The sequence below is a fragment of the Lissotriton helveticus genome, chromosome 11 (genome assembly GCF_964261635.1).
Source record: "Lissotriton helveticus chromosome 11, aLisHel1.1, whole genome shotgun sequence".
In the NCBI taxonomy this organism is placed as follows: Eukaryota; Metazoa; Chordata; class Amphibia; order Caudata; family Salamandridae; genus Lissotriton; species Lissotriton helveticus.
In genome coordinates, this window is record NC_136072.1 from 308613898 (window position 1) to 308639905 (window position 26008).

General features: G+C 44.9%; 1 protein-coding gene across 2 annotated transcripts in view; it reads left to right on the plus strand.

The window, feature by feature from the left end:
- Nucleotides 1-26008, plus strand: part of YEATS2 (YEATS domain containing 2) — a 1326518-nt gene that overhangs the window by 258061 nt on the left and 1042449 nt on the right. For both annotated transcript variants that reach the window (XM_078665556.1, XM_078665557.1), the window contains exons 8-10: nucleotides 3724-3835; nucleotides 12237-12281; nucleotides 24831-24990. In XM_078665556.1, coding sequence (XP_078521682.1) covers nucleotides 3724-3835; nucleotides 12237-12281; nucleotides 24831-24990 — 317 coding nt within the window. The remainder of the gene's footprint in view (nucleotides 1-3723; nucleotides 3836-12236; nucleotides 12282-24830; nucleotides 24991-26008) is intronic.

Genomic DNA, 26008 nt, shown 5'->3' on the forward strand with positions numbered 1-26008 from the left:
TGATGTTTCTGCGACAGGCTTTTACAGTATATTTAAAAACTAACAGACATTTGATGCAGTGTATGTTTTAGTTACAATATAGTTCTATAGTGATACTATCGTGGCGTGCAGTATATTTATGTGGTTGCTGTGCGATTATATGGTTAATACATTATAACTGCAAAATTTCAAGGTGTAGATTCAAGCTTCTTGTTAAAAAACATGCATTTTAAAAGTACATTTATTGAGCACGTTTTTGGCAGTTTGAAAGTGCAAACTGCAGCACGAGGCGCTAATCGAAAAAGGAAGTCCCTATGAGTAGTCCTGTGAACACTCATCTCTCCATACAGATGTTTGTTTAAGTCCCCAAACATAGGCGACTGCACTGCATACTTTCAAAATGCTGGGAACAGCAGAAGAGGATTGGCGGGCTGCCACAGAGGATCAATTATTGACACCCATGGCTGGTCTCTATCTGATCCTAACTTCTCAAGTTAGCGCATGTTCATGTTCAGCTCATGCACTTTAAACATTTAGCAGTAGAAACTGAAAACTAGCATAATGTCTTACAGAAAAAAACAATCCGGGTTTTTGTGCGTTTTGGTTTTAACACACTGCAAAGTAATGAAGCTTAGTATGCAGTGTATTGTTTTCAGATTAATGGATAATCAAGGTTTATTCATTTTATTTATTTAAAAAATAATGCCTTTAATTTATCTTATAGGGTCCCAAAGGTGAGACCTATTGGCTATGCCTATGCTTGTTTTCTCCAGCCTCCTGTACCAGGTAGCCTCAGAGCTGGTGCGTGGTAAACATAGCTAATACAGGACCCAGCAGCGTCCGCACTGTTGGGACTGGACTCCAGGCAATGCCTTATAAATTTAATTTAGAACATCACTCACTGTCCGACTTGGACACCCGTTGCAGCTCCACTCTGCTTACTGCTCTCCCCAGGCTGTGCCGGCCACAGCCACTCCACTCCGCTCCCTGTATGATGATCCACATCTCAGTGATCATTAAGTGGTAGGTACTATTGTCTCATGTGATTGGAGTGTACCGTACAAGACAGTCACATCCTGCAATTTGTTGAATTTGAGGACCAACTTCAGAACCAACAGTACATTATATTTAATGACAGCGTCACTGCTCGGCCTGAGCCTGTAGCTCGCTGCTCTCAAGGTGCACTGGTGCCCAATGGCCTAGGCAGCACTCCGCTCAGCTGAAGCACAGTTAGTGGAGTCGATAAATTATTGATTTTAATTCTTTAGTAGCACTAAAGATCTAACATTTTACAGCCGGACTCAGCCTGTTACACACTGACTGAGTAAATTAATTATAAGGCGGAAGAGGTGGGTGCTCTTAGTCCCTATCAGGCGGGATTTAGGAGGGGAGTTTCCACAGTGGACCAGGTTTTTAGATTGAACTTCATCTACTGGAGGGCAGCAATATTCGAGGGCGGGAGTCTTTACACAATTTTTGTGGACTTACGGGCCGCCTTCGACCTGGTGCCCAGAGGGAAACTTTGGAGCATCCTGGCAGAGATGGGCGTTCCCCCGGACATCCTATTAATCTTGCAGAGGCTACACCACAATAACTATGCCCGAGTGAGGTGCGGGGAACTCACTGAAAGATTCCCCGTTGACCGGGGGGTAAGACAGGGTTGTGTGTTGGCACCGACCCTGTTTTGCCTCTTCGTCAACGGGGTAATCGCCCACCTGAATGCCACTGACTATACCGATGCCCCCAAATTGAATGGCAGCAGGGTGCCTGCAATCATGTTTGCAGATGACACCCTGCTGCTATCTAAAACCCCTATGGGGATACAGAGGACCCTCGATTCATTTGTGGCCTTCTGCTCTGATAGGGGGTTAGAAATCAATGCGGCCAAAACCAAGTTTATGGTTTTGAATCCGAGCCAAAAACTGCGGCCGAACCCGTTATTAGGAGCAGCGCGGCTCGAGAGAGTCTCCACATTCGAATACCTCGGTGTGACTCTTAATGAAACCATGTCCTGGGGATCCCATCAGAGTAGGGCAAACCTGAAACTGATACAAACTACTGGGGGTATTGCCCGGATGATGAATGGTTCCTCATATCGACCGCTGGGGTCGCTCATCCATATATACAAGGCCCAGGCTAGGGGAGCGACCATGTACGGGGCGGAACTGTGGGGACACACACCTTGCCGTAGTCTGTCATTAACGGAGAATAATTTCATCAGACAGATAGCCGCGCTTCCGCCCAGTACTCCGCTCCTCCCCTTGAGGCTTGACCTGGGTCTACGACCAATAGCCGAAGAAATAGGTCTGAGACCCATAGCCTTCTGGCGCAGGCTGTGGAGCAGTAACGATCTTGCAGCCTATAGGGCGGAATTGATGGAACTATTGGCCCATCCGAAAGCACTTCGGATCCCCTGGTTAAAACACATCCAGAAAATTTGCATGGAACTGGGGCTCTCTGACTTATGGTCTGACCCTGCCAATGCTGCATTAAATATCTCTAAAAAATCCCTGGCTAATGTATATTATGAACAAAAACGAGCTAGGGTCTTAGACAGCCAGGCTGAAGGGTCATTATCCTCTGTATTTGTACAAAGTAAGGACCTATATAGGTTTGAGGGGGTTTTGGACATCATTTCCCCAGTGCTTGCCAGAAAGCTGTTTCTCCAATGGAGATACGGCACATTGCCCTTTCGGTCTTTTACCAGTTCCTGGTCATTACCTCCTTCCACCAAGCAGTGTCCGGCCTGTGACGCCATGGAGGAAACTGATTTACACGTGGCCCTGTTTTGTCCAGCTTATAGGGCTGCGAGGAAATATTGGCTTCTTCCACTGATTAGGAACATGGGCTGTAGGGAATATGCCCCAATGTATAGGATTTTAAAATCTGATGTTTCAGGCCCTACTGTGTTTGCGATGGCAACATTTTTTACCAATGTCTGGCACACCCGCAATCGCATTTTAAAGACGCTGGGTTCCTTTTAAATTTTAAGATTTAGAGTTTTAGGTTTTTTAATAATATGTAATTCCAATGTTTTATATTGTAATGTGCTGATCTATTGTGATTGTTTATGTGCATGTTATCTTTTATGGCCAAATGGCCGAAATAAAGATTGGAATGATGATGGAATTATAATTAATTAGCAGCTGAGATCCGCTTGTGGGCCTCTCAGCCTGGTTGGTCAGGTCCTACCTGCGACAGAGACTGTATAGACTCAGTGTCAGTTGTCAGTGCCCTTCCATTTCTGGTGGTTTACAGAAATTTCAAGATCTTCTAAGAGTTTCTTGTTGCTCAGATGAGTGGAATTTCTGATATTTATGTCTGCGTGGTCTTCATTGCTTGATTTTGCTTGCCAGAAAGTGTCATGCCTAGTCATTGAATTGTTACTCATACTTACACTAAAATGATGAAAATGTCATACATCACAATCGGAAACCTTGGCAGCTACATATCAAATTGGGTCACATAGACATCCAAGAATACATGCGCGTCTCCGCCAGAGGCCGTGGGTCACCCCTGGCCCGCTCAGCGGCTGCACCAGCATCAGGCGGGCAGAGGAGCAGGAAGGTACGTTTTAGGCATCTTGGCCACACCGCAGTTGTTGTATTCTCAAGGGTTTCAAATAACTAAAAATCGATGACTTCTCTTTTCAGTCTGTAAGAAAATGCATAGCTTTAGGTATTTGTAAATGTTTAAAAATATTGAACCTGTTATTTACGTGTTTTTGTACATTCTCTTTTTTAGCGAACCTCCTTTTCATCTTACTAGACGGGGCTGGGGAGAGTTTCCTGTGAGAGTGCAGATTCACTTTAAGGACAGCCAGAACAAGAGAGTTGACATCATACATAATTTGAAGGTAATAATGAAACTGATAAGCCTCAGTAGGTGAAGTGCCTCAGTGCTTGAGCTAGGACCAGGCCAGTTTCAAATATTTAAGCTCTATTCAGGGTGTGGTGTTTTCTAGAGTATCCATTATATTACTAACAGCCTTGGTTGTACATTTGTGTTGTAATGATTAGATCTGCAAATCGACCTTTATTGCATTATAATTTATTGGTAGCAGAAAAAGACGTATGAATAGGAGTAAAAATACAACGGCATCATACATTATAAAATGAATTAATTAATCGATGCAATGAAGTTAAAAATATTAGCATAGACAAAATCCCTAAAGCACATTTGCTACAAACACGCTTAAAAGATTAGCATAGACAAAATGCCTAAAGCACACTTGCTACAAACACGCTCATACAGTCTAAATTACACCGAATAGTACTATACTACCTCAATTGATTAATTCTTTTTGCATATACCTACTCAAATAATTAAACTCTGTTAATTTTACTCTGCCAATTAACCAGTAGAGGTGATGCAATTGAAATCCACAATTGCAAGATCACAGAGCGAACGACAAACATTGCAATAGATATAAACCTTACTCCCAGATAAGAAAAATATTGCAACCCAGAATCGAATTTAAGACTCTCACTACTAATAATCTGAAACAAAATGGTGCAAGGTTCCAACTGAAAGAGCTTATTTAGCAATGAGCTCGGATAGAACACCAATTAATTCCAAAATACATGTAAAAGGGGGCACAATGCAGTGACATGAAGCCAGTCTCCTTTTCCCTCAAGATGGCATCTAAAACAGCGATTACGAACTGAAGGAAAGAAGCTATTCAAACTTTAAGGTGTATAATATTAAAACAAGCAAGAGGAAAAACTCCATGCTTCTAAAATTAGCGGCTCTAAGTATCATAACTAAAGTGGCTCAGTTCTTCCCATGCCTTAGACATCAATCTGAACCCAGTTTAATTTTCTAGATATGTTTGGCAAGCAGATTAAGATGACAGCCATCTTGAACCTGTCTGTACCAGCTGCTAACACCTCTCATTTTATGTTTGATTATCACTTTTAGAATGGGAAAGGATTTCCTTGAACGTAATCCAGCGTTTACAGCTTTAACAAAATTTAGATTTTCAGAAAACGAAACCATAGCTTTTTTCCTAATGTGTCATTTGCATTTCCTAGTTTGTCTCAACACTTCCCTAAATTGTTGTATTTAAAATTAGACCGCTTAAAAGCCTAAATCCTCCCAGCGGTTCAGTTCCTCAACAGAAATATATAAGCCACAGGCAGTACGGTCTTTCAATAAATGAAATCCATGAGAGTCTGGAATATTTAGTTATTGAAAATATTCATTCTTTTGCCGTAGAGGCTCCTGAATCACCTTATACCTGTTGTTTTTGGAAGAATTTATTTTTTCATAAATACTGGCTAAAAAACACCTGCACCCTCCAGCATGGCGTGTACTAAGCAATTGTCAAAAACTGTGACAGAAAGCATATCATTTAGACGGGAAAGGGTGTCTAAAAGGGCTGCCAAGTAATGCGGTTGCAGATTGGGCAAAGCAAGGACACCATATTCTTTATCCAATTGCAAATTTGGGAAGCTCAGCCTAGGCTGGTGATGGTTCCAGATAAACCTGCATAGTAGAGAGTGAGCCTCTGTTAAAAAAAAAAAAAAGATTTGGGTTGGAATATTTGGAAATAAAAAAATAAAAAGAGTCAAAATTGATATTTTAATTAAGGTCACTCTACCAATAATTGAAATTGGTAGCAAAGAACATTTGACGAGGAGGAAGAGCACTTTGATCAATATAGACACATAATTAAGTTTATACAAATCCTCATAATTGAATGTAACATGGATGCCCAAATTTCTAATTGGTTGTGTGGGGTTATACTTATATCCTAGGTCTTATTAAATATCTGCGGTGGAGGCATTAGATAAAATAATTAGTTTTTCCTTGGTTTATTTTATACCCCAAGTTGATGTAAACTCTTGATTTCATCGAGTAACTTCTGATTGTTACACCTCTCCACATTCAGCTAAACCACTTATCCAGCGGCAATTTCACAGTAATTTCTCAATGCAAAACATCATTACCTCCTGTCTACCACTTAAAGGGGATGGACCTTTGCCACTGTGTTATCATCAGGAGTCTTTGCATAAATATGAAAATCAAATGCAATTACATTTTTTAAGGCAATAATGAGAGTTGTGAGTAGTTTTAAAGGGTTTCATTCTCTAGTCAAAAGTTAAGGTTCTCTGACTCTTTATTCATTAGTCAAATATCAATCAGGTTACAGAATTGAAAAATAGGAAAAAATAGAATTAATACAGAACATATTATAGATTGCATACAAGACACCCCATAAAGGAAGAAAATGATGCTTAAAATGTCAGTCAGAATCTATTAAAGAGTTTAAGAAAATATAATTCTAGAGTGAGTTTTTGCAAGGCTAATCAATAATTAAATAATTGGCCAAAATCTCCCATAAAGAGAAATAAAATGCATAGGACAAAATAAGTCTTTGCAAAGCCAGTTAGTCAAAGCTTGAAACTTAAAGTTTTAGAATCTAAACCAGTCCAGTTCTATCTGCTGGTCTCTCTCTGGTTCCGGGCTGTGCATCTCTGCGCATGCCTGAGTCCCCCGCAAATGCTGCCCCTCCGTTCTCTCCAGCCTTGCAGAGCCTTAAAAAAACTGTGTATCCTGCCTCCCGTCCTGCTAAAAAGAAATATGAGCAGCCTGCCTACACCTCTCAGCTAGCATCCAATATTTCTATCAACATTTCACGTGACTTGGTCTTTGTAGCTTGTCCAATAGGAGCTTCAGAACACATCGACACCCCATGGGCTGACTGGACACGTCATCAATTAGGCGAGTTCTTGTCCTGCTTGAGTCTTGTGCTTAGATGACTTCACATCCTGAAAACAATTACATTTTCTGCAGCAAAAAGTATTAATTATGCAGAAACAGAGAATACATATTATAAAAAATAAATGTGTGCTCTGCAGTTTTCTTTCTCCATGATGAAGTGAATAAAGCTTTGTTTAAACAACTGAATGGAGATAAAAGTATGCAAAGGTCTTTCATGAAAGGAGGGCGTATATTATAAGAAAAGTTCTATCATGAAAGCTGGGAGGAAAAGAGCACAAATTCCATTCCTAATCTTCAAGGCTAAAGGCCACAGTAAATTGACCCTGCCAAAGCAAAGTCAGCCTTCCTACACCGTAAAATGTGTGTTAATCCAGCACAAATATATACTACTTTGAAAGTTGAAAACGCATTTCTAAATTAAATGTACTTTCTATAGTGAGGTTGAATCTAGAATAATCACAATTAAACAACCATGATTAATTAATTGAGCATGGTTTTACATGAAAGCACCTTAGACTGAAAGCATTTGACCAGGCCTCAGTCATATTTTCGCTTTGCACCAAAACTCTGCGTGCCATTTTTTAAATGCAGTCTCTCTGAAACTTAAAGCAGAGCAATGCCTAAATGTAGGTGAAATCTGGGCTCCATCACCACCAAACCGTCTGCATATAGCTTTAATTTAGAAATACTGGGGGAGAGGAACAGAGATACTGTCATGCCCACAAATAACTGTAGCAAGAGGTTCAATAAAGATAGCGAACAAAATTGGGGCCAGCGGACAACCCTGTCTAGTTTCCCTGATGATCCCAATTTTGCCTGCTTCTGTAGAGTTTACTCTTATCGATGCAGAGGCATTTGTGTAGAGATCCTTCAGCATTGTCAAGAACAGAGGAGGGGATGACAAAACCCCTAAAATGCAGAAAAGAGCCTCCCAACTAACAAAGTCAAAGGCTTTTCTGCGTTTAACATCAAAATAGCAGTATACAGTTTGTTCTGAGGAAAATAATCTATAGCCTGTATCAAATACTAAGAACCCCACTCTGATCTGAGTGAATCGGGGATGCTGCTACAGACATAGTCTTAACTGCTATAATGTTCATGAAAGGCTTGCAGTCTGAATTTAAAAGCCAGGGTGGACTGCTGATGTCTTTTTTCTGGATGCTATTGACAGTCACCTCTGAAAAAGAAGACGACACAGGACCCCCCTCTAGGATTGAATTAAAGCTTTTACCCACCGCTTTCCCATTCTCACAACCCTGTAAAACTAGCTTAATTTCCTCTGCTGAAACCGGGCCGGGGGATCTGAACTTTGAGTTGAAGACATCTTCGTGTGATTTTTAGTAAAAAACAAAATTTAAAAAAAAAAAATCCGATTGAGATTCCTAGTATCATCTTGGTTATAAAATGCTCTATAATGACATAAAACACTCTGTATAAGATGAGGCTCGGATACAAGCTGTTTAGTTATTGGATGCTCAATAATTGTCCAGAAGTTAGCATTAGTTTTAACAGACCATGCTAGCAGTCTGCCAGCATGTTCACTCTCCTTCTAAAAGTTCTGATTGATATTCTGTTGCCTGAGCAATTCTTCTCCCACGTAAGACTTTAAGCTTTTGCTTTGCTAGGTTCAACACCTGAGGTGGGCTCAGAGGTCTAAGATCCTAGGTGAGTTTAGAGCAGAAGGTGCACAATTTGAAATTATCATAAAATGCGGAAACCAAGTGCTTTCTTTTTCTAACTGTCATAGCTGAACATGCTATTGCCTGCCCTCGCAATGCTGCGTTAAAGGCAGCATCCCAAACAATATGAAGACGGGCAGAGTCCAAATTAATTTGAAAAAAGTCAATCAAAACCCCTGTGTTGGTGCCGCCCAATCATGCTCTGATAACAACACTATCAAAACTCCACATTTTTCGATGGCAGTAATGCCGTTCCCTCTCAAAATCAAGAGAGATCACTGTGTGGTCAGAAAACCTATTGGTGATAATTCAAGAATTCAATCCTCAAAAAAACTGGGAGCCCAAAAGAAAATCTCACTATGTCTAGCCCTGTAACAAGTAAATTGTCTTAGTAGCGGGGATTGGAATCGCCACTGATCTAGAAGACCAAAATCAGCCTTAAAAGTGGCAATAAAACTTGCCATTTTGGGCTTAGTTTGCCTTATGGTCTTCCCTAAGGGATCCAGTTTTGGGTCTTGGAGGAAGTTAAAATCCCCACTCATAATATTAGAGCCTTTGAATTGCACTGCAAAGGAATACAAATGTTGCAGGGCCTGGTCTGTGATTGGGCCATAGTAGTTCACAAAATTGCTATCGCCAGTCCCCACCAGGGCCTAGACCCGAAGGCATCTTCCTAAAGGGTCCTTAACAGAGTTAGTAATCTCTACATTTGATGATCTGCCAAAAAAGATAGCCATCCCCCTACAAGCGACATTTAGGAAAGCAAACTGTAGCTGTAATATCCAATTAGGTAGTAAAAGCCTAGACTTGTTGGTTTTAAATAAGACATTTAGGGAAAATATGGATAATCAGCAGCTCATGGCAGGGTCGAATTTGTACTTATTTGCCTCATTATTATTACAGGAAACAACCCTGATTATCCCCATGATAAGCGTTTCTGTCTAAGATGATAACCCTGTTAAAATGAAACATTAGACAAAGCCAACAAGATACTACCATTTTCTCATTTAAACCACCCATGTGCCACCAACACCCAACCTCTCACCATGTCCACCCCCTCTTTCCTTCCACTTTGCACATCCCTGCACCAAAGCTTCCCCCAATGTGGTGCCTGCGCTCACCTCAGGGAAGATTACCCTTCAACTAAAGGTGCTATGGAATTGCATCCACCCAGTCACCACATTGGGTGGACAAGAAACAGCAAAACATCAAACAAATAAAAAACCTGTACCGGAAGCAACTGTTTAAGTTGTACAGATAGATAAGAAAAGATAATCAAATTAAAAATACTATTAGAAATAAGATAAGAAAAAAGAAACTCATTTTATCAATCAGTTAACAATATACACGACATAGCCCCACCCCCCATAAAAAAATATGTTCAAAACACCTCCTGACTTATTTCCCTAGCTTGTCTGTTAGTTCTATAGACTCTTTAGAAAGATCTGAGCAGTTTCAGATGAGTTAAAGATATGGAAATAGCCTTTATGAAGTATTCTCAGTTTAGTCTGCTGAAACAAAGTAGTCTGGCCCCCAGCTGCTTTAAAGGAATTAAACATGCTCTGAAAATCATTTCTTCTTCTAGCTGCTGTAATAGTCATGTCTTTAAAGACATTAAAGGAACATTTTTCTGGGGAACCAAATGATTTCTGCTGGATTTATTCCTTAATCTGAAAATGTGAGTAGTTAACCGACACTGTCCGTGGATACTTAGCAGGGGCATTTAACATTTTTGGGCAGGTATTCGATGAGCCCTCTTAATAGTGAAGTCCACAGTTGATTGAGCAAGATGTACTTTAGTATACGTTGTTCCATAGAAGGGATCATACATCAATCCTTTTCGGGTTTCTCTAGAATGCCTGTAAACCTGAGGTTTCAATGCATGGAGTCATTTCCTAACTCTTCTTGTTTATCTAGTGCTCTTTTTGTATTTACCCAGCTCAATTGAGTGGTCCCATTTCGATCCTCCAAATCAGAAACCCTGTGATCCAGTTCATCTTTCCTGTCAGTAGTACTGGACAGTTTCTGAGCAATGCCACTTAGCTAACTTACTCTCGTGATATGCCAAAGCAGCCTGTCCTTGAGATGTTTTAATAGCCTGAATTCTGATAAAATAGTTCTCAATAATGATTAAAGTGTAGGATCTAAAGAACGGGCTGCCACTGCAGCTGGCGAGGATGTTGCTATTCGGTTGCCTAAAATTACCAAGGGGACTGGGACTGGGCCTGGGCCTGGCCATGGGACACCATGCCTAAATTAATGGCCTTTATGGCCAAGTTGTCTTGAGACATTGTTGAATACAAACTTGAAATAACAGCAGGGGCAGGCTGTGAGGATTCCAGAGCAGCACTAACAGTGTTAACAAGTTGATCCACACACTTGGTTGAGTAAACATAGGACCCTGCCAGTCCCTATCTGCATTTTCCTGAGACATAAGAAGAGTCAGAGCATCAGTGTGGTGGTATATGCTTAGAGCTACCTTACTCGATGAGAGCCATGGGTCAGCCGCTTCTGCGCGGAGCCACTGAGGGTCTATTTGTAGCCCTTTAATAATAGCAGATTTAGACAAGATGCATAAAATAAGTTTGACTCGACCTGATGTAGCAGAGGTGCATTTGAGGTTTCTAGAATCTGAAGCAGGCTTGCCTTTCCGCTGGGAGTTCCTCAATCTGTGGTGCTTCGTTTGAACAGGAGTGGTGTTTACAGAGGAGCCCACACCACATACTCAACAAGCAGCCACTTGTATAACCTTTATGCTTCCAAACTTCCTTGTATCCTTCTATGCAACAGTTTATTGCTTAACAAATACATTTCTTAAGCACCTCCCCACTACCTCCCTCCTATCTACTTGAAAGCAAAGAAGTGGAACTCACAGTTTGGCTGGAGTTTCGGAAAGCTACAAGAATGAAATGAGAAAAATCCCAAAATGTACCCTTGAAAAAAGTTCCTTCTGCTGGTTTGAAGCAGCAAACATTAAATACCTGAAGCAGCAATGCGACCTGGCATCCTCCCGGTCACCACCTGTGGTAAATCCCAGCGCCCTTTTGGATTATTCACCATACTCTGGTTTCTTTTGTGTCCCACTGTTTTCAGTCAGGAAATCTGTGTGTGTGCTTTTGTTTTCATCTTTGTGAAATTTGGAATCCTTTTCAAACGTTACTGTGACTTGCAATTATCATTGAAACTGTCATATAAATTAATTTTACTGTTCAGGGGGATGTAGGGGGCTGTAGGCAAGAATCAGAGGCTGCATACGGAACAGTTGCTTTTCAGGTGTTAACTTTTGGTTGACAGTAAATGCCAGTTGATGAGCATGAAGAAGGTGTCCTCAGTTAATCATTTTTCCAGAGTCAATTTTACTATTAGGCTTCAAAGTGGCAGAGCCATACAAAGAGGTTGGTAACTGGATGGAAAGCAAGATACAGCCAAGCGTATGTCTCACAAATTGATGGTTTGAAAATGACTTGAGACCTGCATAAATAAATATATTGTGGGATTTTTCCTGTAATATTGCTGGGATGTTTTTGATGATGTGAGGGTTCCTGGACTTTTTTCATAGGCTGAAAGTTTTCCTGAGATTTTACTTATGTTTAGGTATTGCCAGGACATTATCTTATGGTGGAAATGTTTTTAATAGTCCTGTTTTTTTCCTCTGCTGGATATTCTTATACGAGGAATGTTTACCTGTGCATTATTTTGTTAAATTATTAACAGAGGTACTTTCATTGAATAAACAATTTCTTGCAAACTTTTTCATGTGATATGATGTTGGGAGTTGGGTGCGTGTTTAACAGTTTTTTTTGTACTAGGCACATTCTTTAATTGGCTATTTTATTTGATTTTCCAAAACAGTTGGACCGGACCTACACTGGATTGCAGACACTTGGAGCTGAAACGGTATGCTTCTGTCTTGTGCTATCTGTTTGCACTGTTATGATTCCAGCACAGGTAATTGATGAGTTGATGTAGTTGAGATGTTCCCTTGGCGGCTGAAGTGAGTGGCGTTGAGAGGGGGTGCTGATCCTCCTACTTTAACACATTGACCCCTTCCTCACAAGTTAGAAAAACAGTTTACAAGTAAATGAGTGGCTGCTTAAAATCTGTTCATGTATATTAAAGTCTGTGTATGATGTTATATGTTTTTAATTGGGACATTGGTAGGTGTAATATTTTCGCTGTAGAACTGCACATTTCTGAGCTCAGGCTCTTCTAAAAACTGGCAGATTTAAAAAATGAAGCTTGTTTTCCCACTAATCAAACAAGTTGAAACAGCTGCCCCATAACTGTTCAATGGGGTAAGGGTAGCATTATGAATAGAGCACTCAGGTTATCCACCCCGTCTGCTTCCTAGATCTCTACCCCCTCTCTCCCGAGCAAGCCCCTGAAAGAATTAATCAAACTGATGCGGATCTCCAATGTGTACGGTACTAGGGTCGGTGACAACCGAAGACTTCTAGTGTAGCTGGCGTGAGCTATCACCAGCAGCTTATTTGACTGCCTAGGGAGATCTTTTGGCATCAACAACTCATGGATAATTCAACAAGCATGGTCCGGTGAGGGTATTTCCAGCTCTTCTAAGTGGTAGCACGCTAAACATCAAGATGGCCACTGCAGCTGCGCCGCCAAATAATAATGTCCAAAATTAGGGACACCTAGACCCCCTTTATCACCTGGCAGCTGAGACTTGCGTAGCACTACGCGCCTTATGCCCTTGTTCCAAACAAAATTTCCAAACATGCTGTGGAGAGTGCAACATGTGGATTAGGAATATGGACTGGGAGATTATGGAAATAATAAAGACGACGAGGAAGCATCACCATCTTGCATACCGATACCAGGCCCTGCACTGTAAGTGGGAGTGGCCTCTAAAGTGCAAGGTGTGGACAAAGGGAAGCAATGGCCTGTGTGAAGTTGCCAATTATTAAGTCCTGTATACTGTGATTTATACGAATACCAAGGTGGCAAAATATGCGAGGCTCCCAGCGCAAAAGGTGGGATCCCACCGTTAGGTGATGGGTGGGCCATCTGGGCTCAGGGTGAACAGACGAGTCTTAGTCCAGTTCATCCCCAGCCCCGAAGCAGCCCGAACTTCCTCAAGGACTACCTTGATCTTTTTAACCCCGCGCCTGATGTCTCGGATGTAGAGGAGCACATCATCTGCATAAAGGGAAAGGAAATGTGGTTCATCCCCGGGGGATACCTCACTTCTCCCCATCGCGTCGTAGACTTTGGGCAAGTAGTTCGATAATGAAGACAAACCGGAGCAGTGATAGGGTCACCCCTGATGTGTACCTTGCCTGATGATTATTGGGTCGATATTAATTGGTCTATCTTAACGCGGGTCATAGGATTCTTGTAGAAAAGTCTCATGGGGCTCATTTGGCGTCCAGTAATGCCCAACTTCAAGAGTGATGAAAACATAGGCCCATTCCCCCGTGTCGAACATCCTTGACAAATCTATCACTTAGTAAGCTGCGTAGGCCCAGAGGGTTGGCGGCAGTTCCAGCACCCTTTGGAGCCTGAGGATGTTTAGAGTGGTTGAGCAGTTAGGAATAAGACCGTTCTTGACTGTGTGGAACAACTGGGTCATATATTCTAGGAGGCCCCCGCAATAACCTTGCTAAGTATTTTGTAATTGGTCCACAACATGGACAGTCGGCGGTAGAACATCACTTCTAGTGAGTCTTTGTCAGGTTTAGGTAATGAGACTTTAAGGGATCCTCGAAGTGTCAGAGGGAGACTTTCCTCCTCCATTGCAGTTTGGTATTATAACTCCATTAATTTGGGGACCAGGAGATCATCATAGGTCTTCTAGAACTTGACCAGGAGGCCATCCAGACCAGGGGTTTTACATGTAGTTAATCCCAAATGCCGGTGCTCAGTGCCTGTTCTGTGATAGTCATCTGAAGATTCTCAAAACCTATATGATTTACACTGGGCAGCGTGATATTCTCAAGGAACGTGTGTATGCTAGCAGCTACATTGAGAACAGGGGGATCATACAATCATTTATAATATGCTGTAAATGTGGCATGTATGTCTGACTGGCTAGTGACTGTGCAGGTTGTGGATTGACGAAGATTAGTGATCAGTGTTGTTGGGTTCACGCTACGTAGGAGCCAAGCCAATAACTGACTGGATTTGTCTCTCATCTTGTCATGGAAGGCTCTGAATTCTAAGGTTTGAAGTTGGCCTACTAGCCGGACCTTTCTAGTGCAGTTAATTCTCTGTGGAGATCTCCTGTCGCCCGCAAACCAGCATTGATACAGTGAGTGTGCAGCACCACCTTTAGAGCCTCCTATTCTATTGGCCTAGACATTGCTGTGCCCCAGTACTCTGCTATGTACAGAGAAATCGCTTCCTCAGTTGTGTCCGGGAACGTAACGTCCTCTAACATGGCTGGTAGAAGGTGCCAGGTGGGGAAATAGGGCGGGTAGCCCCTCTGGGAAAATGTTGCTGAAGTGGGTTATGGTCAGAAAAAGTTTTACCAAGGTACTATCTAATCGTTAACTGGGTTTGAGTATTCTAATGGCTTAAAATGCAGCTAGCCGCACACTGAGATCGTGGGGAGGGGATTAGTATGAGTAGCCCTTCGTGTCTGGGTGCAATGTGCACCAGCTATCTGAAAGAGACAAGTGTGCGAACCACTGAGTAAGGCCTGCTGCTGCTGTTACAATGGGAGAGTTAATTATGGGGTGGGGAGCGGTCGAGGACGGGGTCAAGTACACTGTTACAGTCATCTCCATTGATCCATGAAATATGTTCCCATTTTGTGAGGGTGACCATGAGGTGGGAAAAGAATGCTTGTTGTGCCACATCCAAGTTATAGATGCTGCCTAATAGGAGCTGTTTGCCATCAAATTGTCCTTCCACAAAGACGTACCGCCCTTCGGGGTCGGTCTCTGTGGCAAGCCAGCGAAAGGGAACTGTCGGACGAATCCATATTGGTGCCCCATGGGCAAGGCCTGAATGGATGGTGCTGTAGCACTGTCCACACCATCGCTTTTGCAATCAGACATCTTCAACACCCACAACATGCGCTTCTTGAAGGAACGCTATGTGTGTGCTGCCTCGCTTGATAGTGATATATTGTTGGACAATGTGTTGCTTACATGCTGGACCCATCCGACAAACATTCCATGTAATTATCCGTATCTTAGTCCTGTTTCTTTGGTGCTTTGAGAAACATACTCAAAATGGTGCGGTGTACAATGTGGTGCATGACCTGCTGAAACAATAGAACTTAAGTCCCAACTCCCCTCCCAGGCTAACCGCAAGAATGGCGGCTTCCCAAACGATGAACTAGCAGACCCATGGTGTGGGAACTTTAATAGTGGTGTCTCATTGTGGCCATCAGCCCACCAAAATAAAATCTTTGGGGGTTAGGGATGGGTTTTAATGGGTTGCATAGGTTTGAGGGATTACTCAACCAAGTAGGAATTAGGGGGAAAGAAGGAGACTCAAAAAAGTCTCACATCCTTGGTGCTCTTTAACCCATTACGACTAAGTGCAGGATTAGGTCAATGGCAGTATCTCTAATGATGTAGGTGACCCGCAGGGGGAAAAAAACAGCACACTAGACCAAGTAATTGTGCCCCAGTAGCGCAGCGGGCTCAAGCAAGTACGTCCGCAGTTTGTGGGATAAAAACAGGTAGAACTGTTGAAGGAGTGCTACTTAATGAAGTGGTAGAACCGGTTTCTGACAGTGAGTCATCTGTGGTTTGTGGCGGAGGGGAGTGGCACTCTGTGGCCAAAAGTGTTACAGCCAACAGTGTCTTCTGCTGCTGCTCGTGCACCTGTGCCGGAGAGGGGGCTCTCTCCACACGCTTCTCCGCACTCTCTCGGATTCGTTGTAGTCGTCCTTTCGTAGTGCCAAGTCGGTTAGTTGGCGTGGTCGGGGTAGAGGTCTCATAATGACGGTGTTCCACCCAGTCCCAGGCATCCACAGATTCCTTGAAACAATAACTGGTCTGATTGACCAACCCTTCAAGATCATCCGGGAATAGAAAAGAGTAGGTGAAACCCACATGCCTCAAATGTTTTCTTGGCACCTAAGAAAGCGGCTCTTTGGCGCTGCACCACTAGTGTGTAATCTGGGAATAAGTATATTTGTGCATTGTCATATTGTAGTGGGGATGCAGTGCAGGCTGGTTTTAGGATTGTTTCCTTATCTGGGAATTTCATAAGACGGATCACCACCGATCTGGGAGGGGATTCAGGAGGCGGTCTGCATGCTGGAGCCCTGTGAGCTCGTTTTACTTGATAATGGGCAGACAGCATCACTGGAGCTATTACGTTCTCTAGCCATTTTTTGAAAAAGGTTACTTGGTCAGGGCCCTCCACCCCTTCATGGAACCCAGCAATCTGGAGTTTATCGCCGCTGGACGGCCCTCTGAATCTTCCGACCTATTTGCCAAATTCCAGACCTTAGCCGTTAAATAGCAGACCTGTCATTCAGGATCAGTGACAACAGGACTTAATTCAGCAAGTGTGCGCTCCGTTTGGGTTACAAGTGCCGAAGGTTTTTTATGGTCATCTCAGAGCAGAACCACCTCTATCACCACAGGAGCATTTCTAGTACGCATATCTTGCCTGGTGTCCGCTATGGCTACCAACATTTTATCCAGCTTGTCATCTACAAGGGACTCTGTCTCCACCCCCCTCGCACAATTTAGGGTCTGGCAGAGAGACTGCACCTCTTAGCTCTCCTGTGAATGAGTCCAGTGTCTTCCGTGCTTCCCCATGAACTGCGGTTACGTTGTGTAATGCCGCACCAGCGGGTGGTGGTTCTCTAGCCAACAGTGGGTGGGAGAAGACTAGCAAGGGAAACCTCCCCCTTGCAAGAGATACAACAGAACTCCTATATTCTCTAGTTCGTAGTCCATAGAAAGTGATACAGAGGGTCAGTGCATCACGGAAAAGGATCACTGGTCCGAGTTCAAATATAAATGTTAATCCAGGGGTGCAGAAGGTGCGCCTCACATCCGATGCTTCACAGTAGCTAACCTGGAGAAGGAGCACCACAGTCGCAAGCCTGTCAGAGTATGGACCTGCCACACCTCTCCTGATAACGGGTGATAGGAGCCAAAGAGAGGGGCATGAGAAGTCCTGGTTAATCCTCCGTCTGGTAGGGCTCACCTTATGGACTGTCCAAGAGCTGGGGTCCCAACACAGTAGCCCTCTGCGCAGTGTAGTGCTATGTCGCTCTCGCACTGATGGAGGCATTTTTATTGAAAATCTGTTTATTAGCATAGTAGGTAAAGCAGTCACAAATACTTCCAATCCCGGAGGGATACAGAGTAATACACATATAAGGTTGCTTAGAACATATAATTGCATAGTTGTCTTAATTTTCAGTTTGTTGGTGACATTAACCGTCACATTTTATGCAAACTCCTGTCCAAAACTATCCCTCCCCCCACCCTCAACAAATCCATCCGACACTCACATAACAACATATAATTGATTAATCAGTAGACCGGGGCACTCGGAGAACCACAGCATATGGCTCTATTCAAATGTCCACATAGATGGAACTAGACCAATACAGAAAATATAAAATGGGGGGATCCCCCTCATCTCTCCATAGCGCACCACGGTTAGTGACAGTGCATGTCAGTCCGACCAAGGACACATTTATCGTGCAATCGAAGAGGCACTTGTATCCTCGTCATCCCCGTCTCCCCCAGTTTCAAACATACCTAATATGGTATACCAGTCCAGAGAAATTGGTTTTTTCCTCAGTCCCCTGTATTCCTCCCTCTGCAGTGCAACTCCCTCCGCCTTACCCCATCTCACCACTTCCGCTCTCCACAACTCCGGGTCAGGAGGCCTAGCCGACTTCCACCTCATAGTGATGGCACGTTTCGCCAGCAACAAGGCCAGATCCGCGAAGCGTGTCGCCACGGTTCTAGTGCGCTGTGAGGGCCCCAACCCCAGTAACGTGCCTTCCAATGTTGGGGATCGGGTCAAAGCACCCGCTTCCTGGAGCGAAGCATGGACCGTGGTCCAGTAGTATCCTAGTTTGGGGCATTGCCAAAGCATGTGTATTAGTGTTGCGTCCTCGGTGTCACACCGGGGGCAATTACTGATCGCACTGATGGAGGCATGGGCGGTGCGCAGTAGTCAGACCTGCCTGATCTCCCCCCAACGCAATCAGTGCACTATTGGCAGGGAGAGGGGCACAAGCAGATAAATCTGTCACTCACCTCATGACCAGTTGCCACAATGTATACAGCTCCGGAGATGTCTCAAGTCGTAATTTCCGCACACTCCCGAATCCAGTGGCCCCCCACCCTGGAGAGCGCCGCCACCGGGGAAAGTCAAGGCAGTGTATAGGGTGACTCCAATCCCGCATCCAGCCGGTCCCCTAAACCCCGGGTGGCACATCAGCAGAGCGGGAGGGAGGAAGGAGGGAGGGGAAGGCCGAATTACAAAGAGCACCCAGCTAGGCACGGTTCCAGAGCGTGCTACCACCCACACTCACCACCACCACCTAAATCAGAGGCCTCTGGTCTGGTAGGTTCTTAGTCTGGGCCGTGAACTCCGCTCCACTCGCTTATGGAGCTTCGCGTAGCGCGGCAGAGTTTTTTGCTACGGGGAACTCTGCGAACTCCGCTCAGGCTTAGTAGGTACCCACAGGTGAAGTTGCGCGTGGCTCCAGCCACATAGGAACACTGTGCACCCTTCCTGCCGTTCTGACCTCGGCACAGTAGGAGAGTGCCATGGTCATGGTGGGCAAGGATGAGCCGCTCACTCATCTGGGCGAGAGCAAATGGTCGTATGGTGCTGCTCCTGTTGCGTCCTCAAAACCGCCCAACGTAGCAGACGGAGGAGCGCAGCCATAGCGTCCTAGTCTCCCGCCCCTCCTGGCCTCCATATCCACTGAGCAGGTACATGTCATGCATGCAAGCAGCCGTGGTTGGCAAAGACGCCAAGTACAGTTGGTTGGCAACATGGCCACGAGGAGTACCACGCATGCGCGAAGAGTAGCGCATGCGTGTAAGGAATGGTGACGAGATTTCTTTCCGCTTTGCAATCCCGAGAACGCTTCGCGTTCCCTTCCGGTTCCGGGATAGAGTTTGGCGTCCGTGTCACAGTGGTGGCGTTCTGCGGGCTTCGTCAGGTTACGGCTGGCGGCGGTCCTCTCATTCGGCACGCATCATATTCCAATGAGCTAAGGTATTCTGAACTAGTTAAGTTCTTGTGAGCTCCGTGTTTATATTCGTTACGCTTGTTGTCATTACTACATGGTTCTTAGTTCGAGTGTGTGGATGATATTGAATCCACTTCTACTTTTTGTCTTGAGACTCCCTGTTACGAAAGGGATCTGCAGGGTAGAGGTTTGTCTACCTGTTCCGTGTTAATTTCTCCCCTGTTTACGAATTCATACACTGGTTGTGTAGGAAACTTTATATTATTCTTTATTTTGGGTCAATGAGATATTGGTGACCCTGATTTATTATTCACTGCTATCCAAAAAACCCCACACAGGGCCTGTTCTACCACTATATTCCTGTACAGAAGCATTTCGTTACTTACCTTGCATTCATCCGGTATAAAGAGAACAGGAGACGGTTGACAAAGTTACATTTGCTCCCAGGACTACCAGCTATCTCCTCTGTGCCAGAAGAGCCTGTGTTTCCCCTCCTTACCTTGTTTTGTTTCCCTTCTTTCCCCTTGCTGGCATCATCCTTTTGTTTCCAGTATATACCTTCTGACATAGGGTGAACCGGTGAGGGGGAGTTGAGGACTGGGCTTCACTCCGTGGTACTTCCGAGGCAACATCAGCTCCCAGCCTGATAGTACATCAGTGGCACCACCCATCCTCGCCGGGGTGCTCACAGGGTCCATGCACCTCAGTCCCCACTGTAACTTACAGTACCACTCCAGCCTGTAGTCACTTTTGACCGTTCGGCGCTCTGCTCTGGTCTCTTTCCCTGGCCTGCCACACAGGCTTCTCCGCAATCGGCAAAGCAGAGTATCACGACTGTTGTCAGGGCAGCAGGACTGATCCTTGGAGCTCAGTAGCCCACGGGCTGGCCTATAATAGTTGTAGGCTGACAAATTTCAGATATATAGCAACGGATCGTTAAGGTTTGGGAGTAGAGCCAACTCCGAAAACGTCTGCCATCTTTCCACTGTTGGCCTCGTCCCCCCTTTTTTGTCATTTTCAACCACATGGTGTAGGTAAAATCTTTTCCATCATATCACCTAACATAATTAGAGTAGATATTATTTTCATGTGTCCACTTGAATATGTAAGAGTTCCAACCAAGTCCCTCTTCCTGCCTGTTGTATTCTTAGCTGCGACGTCAATTGTGGGGGCATATAGTTCATTGCGCAAATTAGCTGAAAGTACCATTAAACTGAATGGATAACCAATGGTGACATGCGTTTCCAAAAGACGGTGTATCTTTATTTAATCATATCATCAGTCTTTATCCAGTATTGGGGTATCTTTCATAGATTCACATGCCTGAATCATTATCCTTCGTCGTAGTGGGAGTCCCACTGTACATAAATAACAAAGTAGTAAATAGTATATTTCCATAGGCTATTATGGTGATAACCATGTACTCTATAGCCTATTAGTCTCCTTTAACAAAAAGGAACAAACTGAAAACACAACCAATCAGCAGCCAGCACCCCCTCAACCTTCCCAAGAGAGGCTGAATCCCTCAGATTTTCACCACACTTGTTGTGTAAGGGAGTCTTTCTGAGCTCTGCTCAGTTCTTCAGCTTTCTCAGATAAGTTTGTTTTCTTTCCTGCTGATTTTCCAACTCATATTGAGTGAAAATCTCTTCCTTTATCGGCAGGTTCTTCACCAGATATCTCGGGTTTTAGGTCTACTATTGCATCAGGAGGGTGGACCTAGCTTATACCTATACTATACCTTTAAAGAAAAAAAAGTTTCAAATGTCAGAGTCCAACACTAGATGTCAGAAGTATGCAGACCATGTGAATTTACAGCAGTATGCTGTACGAACAGATGCTTATAGGGTAAGTAGCATGTTCTTTCTGATAGAGGCTCCAGCTAACCGCAGATTCCTCACTGACCCTCCCACCTCCCCTTTCTGTGAATCTCTTCACATAAAAAGATCCTAAATTAGGAATCTCCACTCTGTTTGCGACCAATCTGTTTGGCTCCGTGTCTGCAGGTGTGGAAGTGTCAAGAAAGCAACTTATGTTAGCACACATGGATAGCACCCACTCAGACGACACCCTCAACACCGCCGAACACCTGCACTTCCAGATCCACACTGACCCTAAAACCACCCTCAGAGGAACACTTGTCTACAGATCCCCTGGACCCCGGGCGCAGTTCTGCGACTCCATCGCCGACCTCACCAGCACCCGCGCTCTCGCCGCCACAGACTACATCTTCCCCGGGGACCTGAACTTCCACCGCGAGAACAACAACAACGCCAACTGCCTGATCGACAACCTCGCCAACCTTGGCCTCAAACAACTCGTCACAGTTCCCACCCACGCCGCCAGCCACACGCTTGACCCCATCTTCTCCACCAACACACACGTCTCCTTCAACCACACCACCGAACTCCACTGGACGGACCATCGCTGCATCTATTTCACATTCAACAAGGTCACCACGCACCACCGCACCCAACAGCTGCCCCGCCACTGCTGGAGCAAAATCACAGAGGACCAGCTGGCCACCACCCTCGCCCAGAACCCACCCACGACCACACCGACCCAGACATCGCCGCCCGCGATCTCAGACAGTGGATCACCGACTGTGCCAACACCCTCGCCCCGCTCAAGAAACCCTCCAACAGCCTCACCAGCAAGAAAGCCACCTGGTTCACCGAAGAGCTCCAGACCTCCAAACGAGCATGCCGAAAACTGGAGAAGAAATGGCTCCACAAACAAACACCAGTCAGCCACGCAGCCCTCAAGACATCACCACCTCATCAGACTCGCCAAGAGATCTTCCTTCAAAGCCCGCCTAGACAACAATGCACTCAACAGCAAAGAGCTCTTCAGCATCGTGAAGGAACTCTCCAACCCCAGCACCAAAAACATCCCGCCCTCACAAGAACTGTGCGACGCACTGGCCACCTTCTTCCACCGCAAGATCTTGGACATCCACGACAGCTTCAACACCTCGACCGCCCCAACAACTTCAGGCCGCACCCACCCGAAAAACACCACCCACATCAACGGCCTGACCTCCAGGACCAATGTTACCGACGACGAGACACACAAGGTCATGAACTCCATTCACTCAGGATCACCATCAGACACCTGCCCCCACTACGTATTCAACAAAGCAGACGCAGCCATCGCACCCCAACTCCTTAAAGTTATCAATATCTCCTTCGAGACATCTACATTCCCAGAAAGCTGGAAGCACGCCAAGATCAACGCCCTCCTCAAGAAGCCCAAGGCAGACCCCAAGGACCTCAAGAACTTCCGGCCCATCTCCCTGCTCCCGTTCCCGGCAAAGGTAATCGAGAAAATCATCAACATACAACTGACCCGCCATCTCGAGGACAACAACATCTTAGACTCGTCCCAGTCCGGATTCAGAAGAAACCACAGCACCGAGACAGCCCTCATCGCCGCCACAGACAACATCAGGCGCCATCTAGAAAACGGCAAAACATGAGCCCTCATCCTCCTGGACCTGTCAGCCGTCTTCGACACACGGTTTGCCACCACACACTAAAAACACGCCTCCAAGAAGCAGGAATCCAGGAGATGGCCCTCAACTGGACCACGTCCTTCCTCACCGGCACAACCCAGAGCGTCCGCCTCCCACCTTTCCGTTCTAAAGCCACCGACATCATCTGCGGCGTACCCGAGGGCTCTTCCCTCAGCCCGACACTGTTCAACGTCTACATGCCCCCCCTCGCACAAGTGGCCCGCCAGCACAACCTCAACATCTTCTCCTATGCCGACGACACCCAGCTCATCCTCTCACTCACCAAAGACCCGCACACCGCCCAAACCAACCTACACAAGGATATGAAGGCCGTCGCCGAATGGATGAGGAGCAGCCGACTGAAGCTGAACTCAGACAAGACGGAGATCCTCATCCTCGGACCAGCCCCATCAGCCTGGGACGACTCCTGGTGGCCAACCACGCTAGGGGCAGCACCAACACCCACTGACCACGCACGCAACCTAGGAATCATCCTCGACTCCTCCCTCTCCATGTCAAAGCAGGTAAGCGCCGTCTCCTCCTCCTGCTACAACACCCTCTGCATGCTCCGCAGGATCTACAAGTGGATCCCCACCGAAACAAGAGGAACAGTGACACAAGCCCTTGTCAGTAGCAGACTAGACTACGGCAACGCACTCTACGCAGGAAGCTCAGCCAAACTCCTACGACAACTACAACGCATTCAAAACGCCTCCGCCCGTCTGATCCTCAACATCCCTCGCCGCGGCCACATCACCCTCCACTAAAGAGACCCACACTATCTCCCCGTCGACAAAAGGATCACCTTCAGACTCCTCATCCACGCACACAAAGCACTACACAACACCGGACCAGCCTACCTTCACAGCAGACTCAGCTTCTACACCCCCGCCCGCCAACTCCGCTCTGCCAGCCTCGCCCTCGCCACTGTTCCTCGCACCCAACGAGCGACCTCCGGCGGCAGATCCTTCTCCTTCCTCGCCGCCAAGACCTGGACCACCCTGCCCACCCTCCTGCGGCAGACCCAAGACCTACTCACCTTCAGAAGTCTCCTCAAGACCTGGCTCTTCGAGAAGTAACAGCACAACCCCTCCCCCCCAACTCCCACCGCCTTGAGACCCTCGCGGGTGAGTAGTGCGCTCTACAAGTAGACTGGTTGGTTGATTGATTGATAGCACCTATGTACGTCCACACACACGTCACAACAGGTACCAAACAACTTCTATGCAGAGCCGTCAGTGCTATCTGCCTGCATGCAGGGGTACTGCTGAAATTTTTCTTGATCCAGTCCGACACCTGGGAAAGTACTAAAAAGGCAAAGTAACTGCGGTTAAATAGAGTCTTTAACAGGGAGAGAGTTTCCTGAAGATACGTAACTTTCAATATGATTGTGTCACCAACACTCAGCAAATAAGAATACAAAAAACTTGCTCAGAGAAGAAATGACCTACCTCTTACTGCTTCAGCGTGCTATTTTAATAAATCCCCTGTCTGTGTCTACTTGTACATAGTATCCTAATAAATGGAAAGAAAAGAAGTGGAGGTCTGGCAGAAGTATCTGCCATGCTTTGAATATGGCCTCTTTTTTGTACTATGGCGTATGTTGTTGCCTCTTAAATCAGTAAGATTATCTTTCCTGGTCATTTGAAGGAAAAGGGATGGGGCACTGTAGAATTATAAGTACCGAAGTTGCTACGGTTAGGAATTTGTTGTTTTATTTTTTAGCATTGATTCTCTCATGGATATCTCTGAAATGTTTTTACTCATTGTTTCACAGGTTGTCGACGTTGAGCTTCATCGACATTCCTTCGGAGAGGACTCACCTGAGTCTGTGTATACCAATGATTCTGTACCATTGGATGTTTCTTCACCTGTCAAGGCTTCTTCAACCATCAAGCAGTTGCACAAGCCCATTACGAGTGTACCAGTGACGAAAGGTAATGTCCGTGTGACCCTTTTTTTTAAAGCAATATATTCTAGCTTGGATCAAAATGGACATTGTATTCTTCTGATGTACAAAATGTCATTCTCCAGCATTCTCAAGTTTTTCTTTTGTGCCAAATTCTATTTTCTCATATTAGTTATTATTTATTATAGAGATTCATAAATTTGGCGTCATTGTTTGAGACTAAATCAAACTTATGAGACACCTGGGGCTATACAGCGCCTTCTGTTACTCTTCACAGCTATCATTTTATATCTGTCCACTGTATTCTGCAGTTATTTGTCAAGTGTGCTAAGCTTGTTTCAGGTGTCGGTTTTTTCAAATTTTTTATATTTTCAATACACAATATATTTGGATTTGGTTTTTAAAATATTTTTCCATGACATATTGTGATGGTATTTTCTTTACTTTTTTCTTTATTCTTTAAAGATGTTCTCTTTCAATAGTGTTTTTGTTTTCTGTCCTGGTATTATCATCTTTCTGGTGCTAATGACCAGGGCATGTACTGTGTGCAATATCCTTCCAAGCCTGAGCTATGTGCATGATTTCGGCCAAGGCTCCAAAATGTGGAGACCGAAAGCGAGGGTTGCTTTGGCTTTAAGGACTATGCTTTTCCTATTTGTGGTTTCATCTTACAGTGGCTTAGAGGGTGAAGAGAGTTCAAGTCCTCTTTCAGCACAACATACTATCTTTCATTAACAATACACAATTCTCCTAACGAAAGTGATTGCGCAGATGAGCTACAGAAAAATAAAATATGAATCCTCCCAGAGAAGATGACATTTTCTTACAGTAAAGGTATAAACATACTATTAAGGCCTGACTAAGCTGCAGAACACTCAGGCCCCTGATTGATTTGTGGTGTATTTGTCATAAGGTCTGCTCTGATGCACGAAATTCATTTTTTATCCATTAAAATGACCCTCTTACAACTTTAGTCCCCCAGAAGCTGTGCTGTCTACTCCTTGAATTCACAAATCAGTCTCTCCTTAAATAACTATCCCTCCTCT